Source organism: Apodemus sylvaticus, chromosome 16 (genome assembly GCF_947179515.1).
Source record: "Apodemus sylvaticus chromosome 16, mApoSyl1.1, whole genome shotgun sequence".
In the NCBI taxonomy this organism is placed as follows: domain Eukaryota; kingdom Metazoa; phylum Chordata; class Mammalia; order Rodentia; family Muridae; genus Apodemus; species Apodemus sylvaticus.
The window spans coordinates 41,476,812-41,491,081 of record NC_067487.1 but is presented as its reverse complement, the minus strand read 5'-3'; the positions used below and the strand labels follow the sequence as shown (position 1 = coordinate 41,491,081).

At 36.0% G+C, this 14,270-nt stretch overlaps 1 protein-coding gene across 1 annotated transcript in view; it reads left to right on the top strand.

The window, feature by feature from the left end:
* The window catches only part of Fgf10 (fibroblast growth factor 10), a 77,061-nt gene extending 73,436 nt beyond the window's left edge, over window positions 1-3,625 (top strand). Inside the window, exon 3 of the mRNA XM_052159829.1 lies at window positions 3,229-3,625. Within this exon, the coding sequence (XP_052015789.1) occupies window positions 3,229-3,426 (198 nt within the window). The 3' untranslated portion in view covers window positions 3,427-3,625. The remainder of the gene's footprint in view (window positions 1-3,228) is intronic.
* The last annotated feature ends 10,645 nt before the right edge of the window (window positions 3,626-14,270 follow it).

The window sequence follows — 14,270 nt, the reverse complement described above, 5'->3', positions numbered from 1 at the left end:
ATAGTATGAAAGCTAGCAGTAGAGAGGAATGTCCTTCATTAGTACAACCTAGATTTCTTAAACATATGAACTTATGATTGGCCTATATCTCACGAACATCTAGGCCTTCCTCCAGAGATCACAACTCTGGCACCTCTCAGTTACATCCCAACTGGCAAGACATCTGAGGTGAGAAAACTGAATCAGGCACACTTCATTTAAAAACTTATTACACTTTAAATTCTTTTTGGAGAGGAAAAAAATCCATCAATTATGGAATCTCCAATATGAAATTATCTGAAATAATCCCAATCATTCTTTTGAAAAGTTTATTATGCTTATTCGATCTGTGTGTGTGTGTGTGTGTGTATGTGTGTGTGTGTGTGTGTATGTATGTGAATGTGAGAGGCAGGTACATGCTACAATACGCATATGCAGAGGTGAGAAGACAACCTGAGAGTTGTTTCTCTTTGTCCACCTTGTATTTTTTCGAAATGAAACTTAAATCATTAGTCTTTGAGGTGTCTTAACCGATTAACAGTCTTACTGGCCTCTTCTTTTACTCTTAAAGCTATACAGCACTCTAGTAAGTGTGAAACACATATACTTTCAGACAAATTAATTAAAAAATTAAATACATTCATAAAAAGATTTAATATTTTTAATACAGATTTTTATTATATTAAAAGACTTATCTTAAATAATTTATTTTTCTTCTTAATATCAATCCTATAACTGAATGAATTTTGTACATAATAGTACTTTATAGATGAGAAGCATGCTCTACTATATAACTCCAAGAATGAAAAACTAAACTGATAATGTCAATGTAAACATGTGATGTTTCACTATGTTCCAAACTATGATCTACAGCACAGAAACCTAAAATGTATATTCCAGAATTTAACTTTATGGCCTGGACCAATGGCTCAGTGATTAAGAATAGTTCCTGTTCTTGCAGACGACCCAGATTTAGTTGCCGGGACCCCCATAGTGGTTCATAACAGTCTATAACTTGAGTTTCCAGAGCTCAGATAACCTCTTCTGTCCTAAGTGATCTTCTGCCAGATGCAGTACACTCAAACTAATACAGGCTCATACTCCTATATATAATATTTAAAAGTCAATAAGTCCTTTAAAAATAGAAAATATAAAGATTCCTGAGATGAAAGAAATTGCCTAGTTGAGGCCTCTGTCAACAATCTGCCACAATGCCTTTTTGGTAGATGGAGGGAGTTGAATCTCAGAAGCTATGGGGTCTTAGTTTCTGAACTACTCTAGTTTTCTTCAAGAGCAGAGGAACATTTCTTCAGTTTTCATGTCTATAATTAACTGCAGAATAAGATACTAAATTCTGAATTCAAGAAGCAGATGAGAGAAAATTCTTGACCTATCAAACTTCTCTGAAACCATTGGCCACTTGAATAGTGCAAGAATTTTGCAGGTATAGGTGGGTATCCTAGTGAGAAGGTTCATAATTATTTTGACAGGATGATTGACAAAACAAGGCATTTTTTTTTAAAAAAAAAAAAAAGGAAGAATTGAAACAAGGCCTCACGTGGCAAGGGCTAACCTAGAACTCATAATTGTAGCTTCACTTGTGGTCCACTCACCTCTGCATTCCAAGCTGAATTAGTCAGGGTTCTCTAGAGTCAAAGAACTTATGGAATGTCTCTATATATTAAGGGAATTTATTGTAACAACTTACAGTCTGCACTCCAATTTACCCAACAATGGGCAGCTGTGAGTGGGAAGTCTAAGAATCCAGTAGTTAGTTCCAGGAGGCTAGTTGTTTTCAACTGGTCTTCTGTATAAACTGAAATCCTGAAAAAATAGGTTCTAATAGATGTTCTGGCAAGTAAGTGCAAGTAGATAAGGAAGAACAAATCTTCCCTCTTCCAATGTACTTTTGTAGGTCTCCAGCAGAAGGTGTGGCCCAGATTAAAGGTGTGTACTACCTTGTCTGGATTTGGAGCTTACTTTGTCACAGGCTGACTTTGAACTCAGTTTGCCTTAGTGTCCTGGGATTAAAGGTGTGTTAGAGAAAGGACTCAAGGAGCTAAAGGGTTTGCAACCCCATAGGAGGAACAACAATATGAACCAACCAGACCCTTGAGCTCCCAGGAACTAAACCACCAACCAAAGAGTATACATGGAGGGACCCATGGCTCCAGATGAATATGTAGCAGAGAATAGCCTTGTCAGATATCAGTGGGAGGAAAGGCCTTGGTCCTGTGAGAACTTGATGCCCCAGTGTAAGAGAATACCAGGACAGGGAAGTGGGAGTGGGTAGGTTGATGAACAGGGTGAAGGAGGATGGGATAGGGGATTTTTAGAGGGGAAACAAGGAAAGGACATAACTTTTGAAATGTAAATAAAGAAAATATATACTACTAATAATAATAATAATAATAGTAACAACAACAACAATATTAATAATAATAAAAAGGTGTGTTCTACCTTGCCTGGGCCTAAGCTTTTCATGACCATGATGCCTCAGGATCTCCATGTCAAAATCCAGGTCAGAAGCCTGTGTCTTCTAGACTCAAAATCTGCATCACAGGAGTACCCTCCTTTGCTGGATTGTAGTTCATTCCAGATGTAGTTGACAATCAGGAATAGCCATCACACAAGCACTTGGATTATAAGCATATGCCACCATGCTCAGATAGAACCCAGGGCCTTTTGCTTTCTATGTATGAACTCTACCAAGTCAGTAGCATTCCCAGTCCCCGAAGCATTTTCTATATCTTAGCTTTAAAGCATTCCTTGAGTTGATTTTTAAGTAGATAAGGTTTGTAAATGTGATAAGTTCACCTTTCTGGTAATCCCATTTTACTTATAGGATCCATAGCTAACACTATGAAAAACAAGATTTTTAACTGTCTCCTCTATAGCTGGATCATCATAAATATTGTTATTTTGATATTTGCTTCCAGATAATCATTCTAGGCACATAAACCATGTTATATTCAAAGCACGTCGACTTTTTAATGGGCCAGAAGACACAGCATGGCTGTGGTGATTAATCAAAGATGACTCATGTGTTTTCAAACACAGAATCTGTTTTGTGGTTAGGATTTTTGACTCTTCTTTCGTTGGCATTGTATATGAAGAGAGCCATTTATGTAAGAAAAAAAAATGGCAGCAGTAAACAAGACAATGGAGTGTAGATCTTTAGATGGCTCGTATCATATGGAATCCACGATCCTCACCATCCGAATAAATAACTGTGTGTTTCCTTTGCAGAAAGAATTTAACAACGACTGTAAGCTGAAAGAGAGAATAGAGGAAAATGGATACAACACCTACGCATCTTTTAACTGGCAACACAATGGCAGGCAAATGTACGTGGCTTTGAATGGAAAAGGAGCTCCCCGGAGAGGACAAAAAACAAGAAGGAAAAACACCTCAGCTCACTTCCTCCCCGTGATGATCAACACATAGAAGGCACTGTTGCTGTGTGCAGTACAACCAATGACTCTTTGGCCAGAAAGAGATAGTACCCTCACTGAAGGCTGTAGCTCAAAAGGCAAAGACATAGCCCTGAGTTCAGTTTGTTTAAAGGAAGAAAGGCTTTGGATGTTTTTGTACTCACTGCTGACATATGAAGTTCTTTTCACTAGCTCTGTGTCATTGTGTCATGCCTTATAATCAAGATAGAGGCAAATCAAGTTTGGACCGAAGTTATCCTCAAGTGAACAATATTGTTGCTGGGGCTGGGCTTTTTTGTTTTGTTTCGTTTTTAAGTCTTTGTTTCTGAACTTCTGAGCTAGAACTTAAAGAACATGGAACTCTCTGTTGAATGATCTTTGGGAAAGTTATTTATGGAATATGAACACATATCAAAGACTTTCATTTGCTCATTCAAGCCTGATGATTCAATGAGCAGGAAGAGATGCAAGCATTTACTGGAAAGCACTTGGGTCATATCATATGCACAACCAAAGGAGCTTTGGGTGTGGCACCATGGAAGAATTGGATCAGATTTACAAATATAAACATAGTAGTGTGAAACTGTCCTAACAATACAAATAGTATGGTATGCTTGTGCATTCTGTCTACATCCTTTTCTATTTCCTTCTAAGTTATTTATTTAATAGGATGTTAAATATCTTTTGGGGTTTTAAAGAGTATCCTCAGCGCTGCCCTCTGATTTACCTTCTTTCTTTCTCTTTCTTTCTCTCTCTCTCTCTCTTTTGGCACCATACGCACGTTCATGACAAAGTGTTTTAAAACCTTGGCAAACACTTCAGAAATAGGAGATGAGATCAAGGAAGCACTATGAATACCCCATGTGCTCTCAGTTGACTTAATTTGCACTTCTGCAATAAAAACCATCAGTGATGACTATGGCAGAGTTCTGCTATAGCTTACGTAACAGATATCTGCCATCATTTGTCAACATATATCAGTCCAGAGGGACCCTTACCTTAAAATATAGAAGGCTAAATTCTCGTTCATTGCCTTATTTCTCTCCAAGACTATACTAAAGGAAGAAAAATGAATTGTTAGACTAACATTGTTGGCTTTTTCTTTTTCCTACTGATGATGGCTTGCCACAGGTCACAATGGCAAATGACATAAAGGTTATCTGCCCATATATGAGCCCTTTGTAAGTCTCACAGAATCCTTCTCCCTCAAAAGAACCAAAAAGGAAATTTAGTATGAAGTGCAACTCTCCCTGGGACTTAATCTGAACAAATATATCCTAGTATATGAGTAAGCATATACTGATACCTGCTTAAACTGTCTCGTCTAGTCTTTACAGAACCAATTAAACCTTGTTTTCTGTAAATGTAACGTGTTCTAGAAGTTTCCATAATATAAACACACTGAAATTCATTTTCTTAGAGAAGGTATAGAAAGCAGTACCTAAGTGTACCATGCACCCTCGCTCTCTAGTTCACTAAATAAACACGTAAGCCTTATTTGCAGTGTCTGTAGTGATTTTTAAAATGTAGAAAACATTATTTCTTCTAAATAATTTTAAATGATAATTCTAAGACTATATTGATGCTGCAGTCTTCTTTCTTGTTTGGAAAAGTCTGTTTATTTTTATCATTTGGATACAGTATTTTAATATGAACCAAAAGACTCAACAAATGTGTCTTTTTTACTAAAATTTAACCTCTAGAGAGACCAGTGATTTGTGATCCTCTTTTAACTTACTTGTGCTGATGCTTGACCAGTGCAAATCAGTTTTTTAAAATATTATTATTAAAGGTTAATCGATTATTTAAAAATTGGCTTTTGTTTTCAGAAAGTTCCCACAGAGTAATCCAACAAAGGTCATAATTTATGATTTCTTTGAAAATCTGGTATTTCAAGAGAAATGCACAGAGGCATGATGCTTTGGTTTATGGGTATAGGTTGCATTTCATGGTGTTCTTTCAACTTGTTTTGTGACAAATGGGATTTTTAAAATGTATACTTCTTGTGGTTGATTCTGTATGTTAGAGTTTAATTGGTAACTGAGTCTGAAGGCTCTAATGTAATGCATCTCTAGAAAAACTAGGTATCTTTTTTGCTTTTATTTTAAAATAATAATTATACCTGACACATGAACATGGACCACCCACAACCAAAATTAAATGTTTGGGGAGACAAACTATAGTATTCAGTGACCAGAGTAACAGCAAATAGGGCAGACATTGGATTCTTATTTCACATTGCCATTTAGATTACTAAAGAGACTACGTGTAAACAGTCATCATTATAGTACTCAAGACATTAAACAGCTTCTAGCAAAATGTATCAAAGCTTGCCGAGTCCAAAAATAGAAAACATCTTTCCCCCTCTCCTACCCTACATTTCCCCCCTGTATACATCCTAACAGAGATAAATACAAAAAGAATTCGGTAAGGAGAGAGGAGATTCTTTTGCATTTAATAAATGCATATTTGTTTGATCTGAATAGAGAATTCTGGTCCTTTTTACAACTACTGAAAGAAAAGAAGTTCAGTCCTAAATTTTGTGTGTAAAAAAACAAAAAACAAACAAACAAACAAACAAACAAAAAAACCCAACTCATCAAGACTTTGGGAGTTCTGCCTCCGTGGGAAGTGTGGGCACTGGTCCACCATGCTGAAGTGTGTTAGCCATGGATACAGAGCATATGAGTGCTGACATGAGACTCCTTAAAGATACAGAATCGCTTCCCTCCTCCTAACCCCCAAAAGGCTCAACAGTGTATATTATGTTACATTTAAATAAAGGCAATAAAAATGCTGGGAAAAGAAAATTAAAGTACTGTCCTTATTTTATTTCCTTCCTTCCTTTCTTTTTTTCTTTCTTCCTTTTTTTTTTTTTTTTATTAGCCTAAAACTTTACCTGGTAATGAGATCAGCTCCAGGGCTGTGTGTATGGCAGGATGTGGTTAAGTGCCCCACAGCCCCAAACAACAACAACAGAAAAAAAAATTACTCAAACATTTGTAAGGTTTCTTTAATGTTTTACATGTGTGAGCCGGCTATCCTTACCCTAATAACAACCAAATGCTTTCGGGCTCTCCTAACTACTCAGGTCCACCTAGTTTACACAGTGGATAAAGAAGAATGAATTGAAAACAAGGATGGCTTGTGCAACAATGAGAGGCTCTTGGAGGAAAGCCAGGAGCTGCAAAAGCTGACTTCCAGGGCATGGAAAAGACCAATGAATTTGATTTGGAAAGTCGGCAGGAAAGGAAAAAAAAAACTGTAGTAATGAAAGTTGATTCCAGGGCCCAAGGAAGTTTGTGGACATAGTCAAGTGGGTCTGTGTTCTAGGCACAGTTCTAATAATTAGAGTGCCGTTAATTCTTGGTTTGATTATTCAGTAAACTTAAAATTCTTATATCAATAAGTAGGTAGCCCTAAGTTTGTTTATATGTGTATATACACATATATACACATACATATGTACATACATATATACATAGATACAAACATAAATACGTACACATACATATATTCATACATACTACATTCATAGAGTTAAAAATATTTAAGAGATGATGAACTGTACTTTAGAACAGCACATGTAGGTTCAAACAAATGTGGAGAACAAGAGCTTTGCCTACCTTGACAGATGGGACCATTGCTCTTCAAACTAAGCTATAAAAACGATCTACCTTGAAAGAATACTGAGGCTCTCTGAATTCCTCCAGAGTTGGGAAAGAGCAGGAAGCACTTACCCTTCTCCCTCATTTCCTGTACGCTCACACCGACTGTAGATGGTTAAGGGTTGACCGCTTCCAAGTTGTTTCTTTCCAACTGCAAAACTCTGAACTTCCATTTCTCAGGAAGACAAATTGAAACACTGTAAGTATGACTCCTAGTCCTCTGTTTCCACTAATTTACCAATCAGCATCAGGAGCAATCTGCTAGCAAGGGAGGCTAGCAAGACTAGCTCTGAAGGGCTAGTCTTCATTCATGTGAGCACAAAGATGCAAGGGACAGTTTCTGGAAGTTCACACATAAGAGTGAAGAAGGATCAGTCACCTAAATGAGGAAGAGGAGAGGAAGGAAGGAAATAATTAAAAATATAGCCAGGCTCTCTGTAGCTTTGCAGACTTTGTAGAAAGATCACTTGAATGAATTACAAGTTTTCAATGAAAACAGGCTGGCCCTTCTAGTAAATATCAACTAGTATCATAAAGATGCTGTAAATACTTCTTTAAACGTCTCCCATGTATATGTGCTAATGTTCTTGAGTAATCAACGTACAAAAGATTGAACACCAAATATCATTTATTGTTTTAATTATAGAATAAAAATGTAGAATAAAAATGAAAAATAAATTGTGCTACATCTTTTAATGTATCTTGTATATTCACAATAGAAGACAAAAGAAAACTTTACAACCTGCATTCTTCTTTTCTTTTGTAGATTAGGGGAAGCATCAGAAAATTCCCTTCTAAGTAAAAAATCTACTGAAATATATTTATAAACACCATGCATTAGTTAAAATGGAATGATCATGACCAAACTAGAGGGATCAAAGGAGCTGGTCTTATTTCTAAGTGGATAATAACAGACATTTCCACGAGTCTCCATCATGATAGCAGCTAAAGGCAGCAATCCCAAATTCTGAAAGAAGCCATATGCCAACCATACATGCATGTGACATGTATTATTTTACACATTTTTATTACCCTCCACAAAAAGAGCCTATATTCAATTTTTTTTCATGCAGGCAATTGCATCCTCCAGAGATGAGCACAGCAAATGAAGAATCAAAACATCCCATGTTCCTCATTACAACTGTAAATTGAACATATGCCCTGGTACAACGTAGGCAGTGACCCCAGCTGCAGAGCAACCAACTGCAGTGTGGCCTGAGCCCTCTTAAAGTTTGGTTTTAATTACCTTATACACATCTTAAATGCCTAAATCATCTTACAATTTTCTAAATTATTGAGTTATCATTTCTGTGGTCAATTTAAGCTGCTGACAATGCAAATACACTCAAAGAAGTCTTTTCAAGGAGAAGTAAATTAAAACCAGTTTTCCATGAGGTATTATAGATTTAGAGAGGACTGTGTTTTATGGTTATGGGAAGCAATGGGGTTAGAGGTCAATTATTAATTCAACTCAACATTAAAATATTTTAACATATGGTATTTAAACCAGAATCCCTAACAGGCATTTTGTAAATCAATTTTATTGATTTTATTAATCAATATCTATTTAATTTGTATGAGAAACATATTTCCTATCAAGGAGTTTTCCAGTGGGAAGCGCTGAAGAAGTATGTCTTTAAATGAGAATAAAGATGCTACCTTAAGGACATTTCCTGATAAATTGAGTTCTGAAATCAAAATGCATTTTACATATTGAGTTTATATAGAAATCAAATGAAACTAAATTGTAGTCTTAAGCTGATATCTGCCGTCATTCCTCCCCAATCACATGGGAGAGCTCTATATTCCACCCCTTAAAGCCCTAGAAAATAATCAAGCCAGCCCATGTCCACAGGGACACTACATTTACCTGTCTACTTCTCCTCTGTTTTAATTCAAAGGGATATTAAATAGCTTTTTGCCATGCATTTTCTTTTTAGACTCAAGAGAAAATTATGGCTATTATTGGAACCAATAATCTACTACACTTTCCAATGACTAGTAATTCTATAAGACTGTAAATAGAGATTGTTGGTGACAAGTAGCAAGATGATTATTCTATTTTTTCTTATTATTAAATTATTTACCTTATAAAAGTAGTGTTTTTTCAATTATTTACACAATTCAGTTTGAACTCAGTACTAACGAGAAAACAAAACAAATTTTAAGCAATGGAACTACTACTAGATGAATTTTAAATAGCAGTTAGTCCCTAGAATATGTTCCTATTTAGAAGCAAGGTTATTTCAGGGACAATGAATAAAAGCAATTTAGATATAGATATAGATTAGATATAGATATAAGATGTCCTAACAAAAAACCATCTTAGTCTCTTCAGACTCCTGTAACAAAACACTACAATTTGAGTGGATTCTGTAGACAAATGAATTAGATATATGCTCTAGTAATTATTTTTGCATACAAATATTTGAAAGTATGCATTCAAAAAGACATGACTATAAAATAATTGAGTTCCCTAATACAATTTGTATACTCTAGTGAGTATTGACCATTTCAAAAATACATCAGAAGATTGTGTTTACATTAATAGACTTCATCATAGAAATTAGATGCTGTTGAGTGACTGTGGGGAGATGTATCCATTTATCCCAGGAAAGGAACTAATGACAAATTAAAGAAGCCATTCTACCCAAATATATTTTGATGAACAACTGAGTTTTCTGCAATTGTCTATAAAAGATCTGATGTCTGAGAGGCTGCAGTATCAATAAAATCCCTTGTGCACCCTCTCTAACCTGAAGACAGTTTCACTAGAATGTCCCCTGTCTCTCAGCAACCACTCACTGCTTATATAATCTTAGGGTATGTGGTATGGCCTTGTGAATCCTGTAAATTTCAGGTGCTTCCTGAACTTTGTACATATCAATTTCCTGAATCCCATGAACCCCACTACCTTCCCTGAAAGGAAATGTTTCAGTTCAAAGGAAGCAGCTACAGAACGCATGTCTTCAAAATTTCTCTCCTCAAAAGTAACTTCGCATCTTACTCACAGCTATTTGAACTACAGATAGGCACTTTAGCTTTAAATAATTCACCTTACAAGACCTTCATATTAATGATAATGCTTCTTTTCTAAACCTTTTTTGAATATGTCCTGAGACACAGAGTGCATGATACAGTTACTTGTGTCTGTATACCCCAAAGACAATGATCTTTTGTAAATATAATCATCTCTGCTTACCATCTTTCCTAATTTATTCTTAACAACATTTTTGTTAATTATTTTGAAAATTTTATACAATATATTTGAACATATTCATTCCTCCCCAAACTCCTCCGATGAAAAACATACCTTTATATCCTTTCGCCTGATCTCCTCAAACTTTGAGATTTCTTTTTTTATTGCCTTTGCCCCATTGAGCCCATTATGAGTTTTCCAGCTAATCTTGAGGGTGGAGCCTACCATAATATGTGGTCAGTTTATCAGGGATCGTTCACTTAAATAAATAAATAAATAAATAAATAAATAAATAAATCTGACTCTCTCTGTCTCAGGAAACATCAAATGACAACAGTTTCTCAGTTGGTAGCAGAATTTTGAGGCTATCCTACTCCCTCTGTGTTGGAATTTTGTCTGACTAGATTTTCCACAGGTCATATGCATGCTACCACAATCAATATGAGTTATTTTCAAATATCCTGTTGTGTCTGGAAAAAAAATGTGTCTGTTTCCTTGATATTTTCAGTCACCTTTGTCTCTTACAATCTCTCTTCCTTCTTCCTTGCTTCCTGAGCCCCGTGGGAAGGAATATGACATAGATGTCCTATTTAGGACTAAGAACTCCACAGTTCTTAATTCTATGCACATTAACCAGTTGGAAGTCTCTGAGTTAGTTGCCATATCCTGCAAGAAGAAGCTTCTCTAGTGAGAGTTGAAAGAGGTTCTGATCTATGGATATAGCCATAAGTCATTAGAATTTTTTATTCGATATATTCTTTATTTATATTTCATTAGAATTTATTTAAAAAAATACTAGGTCTGTTTATCAAAATGACAGTATTGAGCCATGAGTTAGGGCCTATAACCTATCTAGTTACAAGTTTCTGCCCCTTTTAACAGTGCTAGGCATGGGTTCTATCTCATGAAGTGGGCCTTAGATACAATCAAAAAGGGCCTGGTTACTTGCACAATATTTGTGCCATAATTGTATCATGTCTGTTGAGGCTAGTTGTTGCAGGGTTTACAGGAAAGTGAGAATGAGAATAACCTTTTTCCTCCAGCAATGTACATAGCATCCTCCAGCACATGGACACTAGGTGATAGGGATAGTTTCTAGATTGAGTATCAGCTTGATTTCTCCATGTTTTATGATTCAAGGATGTGCCATATTTAGTAATAGGGTTCTGACACATACTTCCTAAGAATAAGCATGAATATGGATATTAGCCTGGAATTCCTCATCTCTGTGTCACCTCATTGGCCAATCTACCAAAAAGGTACTGTAGAAAGGGTAAAGCAGAAAAATTATGTTTGTGTTCTTTTTTTCTTTTTCTTTTTAATTAAAATGTTTTTATTTGATATATTCTTTATTTACATTTCAAGTGAATTTCCCTTTCCTGGGTCCCGCCCTCGCCAAAAGTCCCATAAGCCCTCTTCCCTCCCTCTGTTCCCCAATCCACCCCTTCCCACTTCCCTGTCCTGGTATTCCCTGACACTGCTGCACTGAGCTTTTCCAGGACCAGGGGCCACTCCTTCCTTCTTCTTGGGCATCATTTATCAGTAACATAAAAGAAATATTGTAGGGTGGTTTCAAACTTATAATTTTTGATATGTGCATTAAGACACAATGTTTGAAGTCACCCTAAAATATTTTTTATGTTACTGATAATTAAGCAGTAACTTAAGTGTGAACACCACACAATAGTGTTTTTCAATTAAAGCTTGATATCTCACAGCTTTTTTAGTTCATCATTCTCTTTGATGAACAATAAATTTTGAAACCCTATTTGGTATTACAGGGCATAAAAATTTTAAGTGTACTACATTGACTAAAAACCTCAGAGCCAGACTAAGTATTCCTTCTTTTCAAGTACCTCTTTCTCCAAAAGTGATCTTTATTATTATTATTACTATTATTATTATTATCATCATTATCATCATCATCATTACTGGCTTTTCTCTGTTGATTTTTTTGTGTTATTGAGGGAATGGGTTTTCAGCCTTTATACTTTCAAAATGTCATGCTGGATTGCCTGTGCACTACAGTGTTTGAATCATAAAAATGTCCCACCAATTATGATAGCCGAAAATGCTTATAAGAAAGAAGATTGAAGCTTGGTTTTTTCCCCTGAATTCAGAGTTAAGCAATGAAGTCTTAACACTCCAAAACACCTCTCTCCTTCTTATATATGTATTTTACACAGGAAAAGCAAGTTCTGTGACTTTTATAACCCTGCTTTTCAATTTTCAGTAATGCAATTTTAAAGACAACCAAGGTATTTCATTTTCAAGATGTACCTCTTTGTTGACATTATTTTACAGGGTATGTTTTGTACTTGTAAATTAGAGAAACAAATATATTAATTCTTGCTACTTCTAGCAGTACATTTGGGAAAGGCATTCTACATAGGCAAACATGAATAACCATAAAGGTGGTAATAATCACTAATACTTGGTTCAATTCTAGGGTTAAATAATATATTTGTTAAGAGTTTTGCATGATGATGCCCAATAGTGAACATTCAATACATGTGTATTTCTCTAATGTTTTGGTTCTTAAGACAAAGCTCCTGGTGATGATACCACCTGGTCTGAATGAAGAGCATTTAGGGAAATTTTCATGATGTGGTAAAATTATGAGGAGTCCTGTTCTAATTTCTTTCTTTTAGATAGTTCATACAGAGCAAGTGTGAAGGGTTCTACAAAAGTCACATTTGTTCTCATGCCAGAATGTTGACCATTAGTCCAAAACTGCTGAAGATCCCGTGAAAGTTCACTCTGGTAGCTACATTCAGTGCAGGCTATCTGTGAAGTATGCAAAACTGAGAATAACTTGACAGAGTTATTACCTCTGATCAGCTGAAACAGTGACTGACACTTGATATCATGTCAACTTTCCCTACTTCTCAACATTGCTTCCTTTCCCCGATCACACACATCCTTACAGACACTCCCCACAAAGCTCCTACATGTGTCTCTCCATTACAACAGGTTTCCTGTAGGAACAGCCCTAAGACATTGTTTAAGAAAAGCTAGTTTATTTTTAAGGTAGGAAATGAGACTGTTTCATGCTGTTACAAGAACAGAACTAAAGCTAGGTAATTTATAAAGAAAAGAAAATAATTTGTGTTGGAGAGTAGGAAGGTCAAGGGTGAGGGCATGAACCAGGTGAGCGCCTTCTTATTCTGCCATTCCTTGATGGAAGGCAGAAGGCAGAATACCAGCTAGAGTTTTAACTCGCAGTGTCAAGACTGATTTAACTGTAATTTGACTTAGGTTTTCTTTCATGAAGGCAGACCCTTTATGACATAAACATCTTCCATTCAGCCTAACCTTAGGGCATGGTATTATGTTTCTGACACATGAATTTTGGATGGACAATTTCAAACTATACCAAGGACTATTAGAGAAAACAATATCAAATAACTAGTTACCCTCTCCTGTGAATGCTAGTCTTCATTTTCACTTACGTAGCCTGGGAGTTTAATAAGTGTACTGGAGATGCTCAACACATTCTTGGAGCCAATTATTAATGGGGACAGATAATCTTGAGGGTTAAATTGGAAATAGGTAGCGACATAAGGATCAAGGGTAAAATGATTTGCCCAATGAACTAGACAAGACACATGAATGTGTTAAGAACCAACAGATGTTCTAATATCAGGAAAAGGAAAACTAAGGTCCCTCCAAGTTCCTTTCTTCTTTATTTTATTGAGGAACTGTCAGAGAGGATCTGTCATAAGCTTGGTTGAGTTGCAGAAGCTTCAAGTTTCCAAATGTATGTTTGGACATTCCAAAAACCACATTCTTCAGCATAGCCTTACAAACCACGCATGTGCTATAAAAGGAGAAGGAGAGGTGTGGAGGAAAGACGTGCACTTCAGCATGAGAGAACAAAACAGAAAGAGGAACACTATCCAAACTGAGAAAAGGCCTCCTTTGCCCTGAAAATAGTTGCTGAGACTTGTTCGTGAACTCACATTTCTATAGAGAAAGTCGCTGATAACA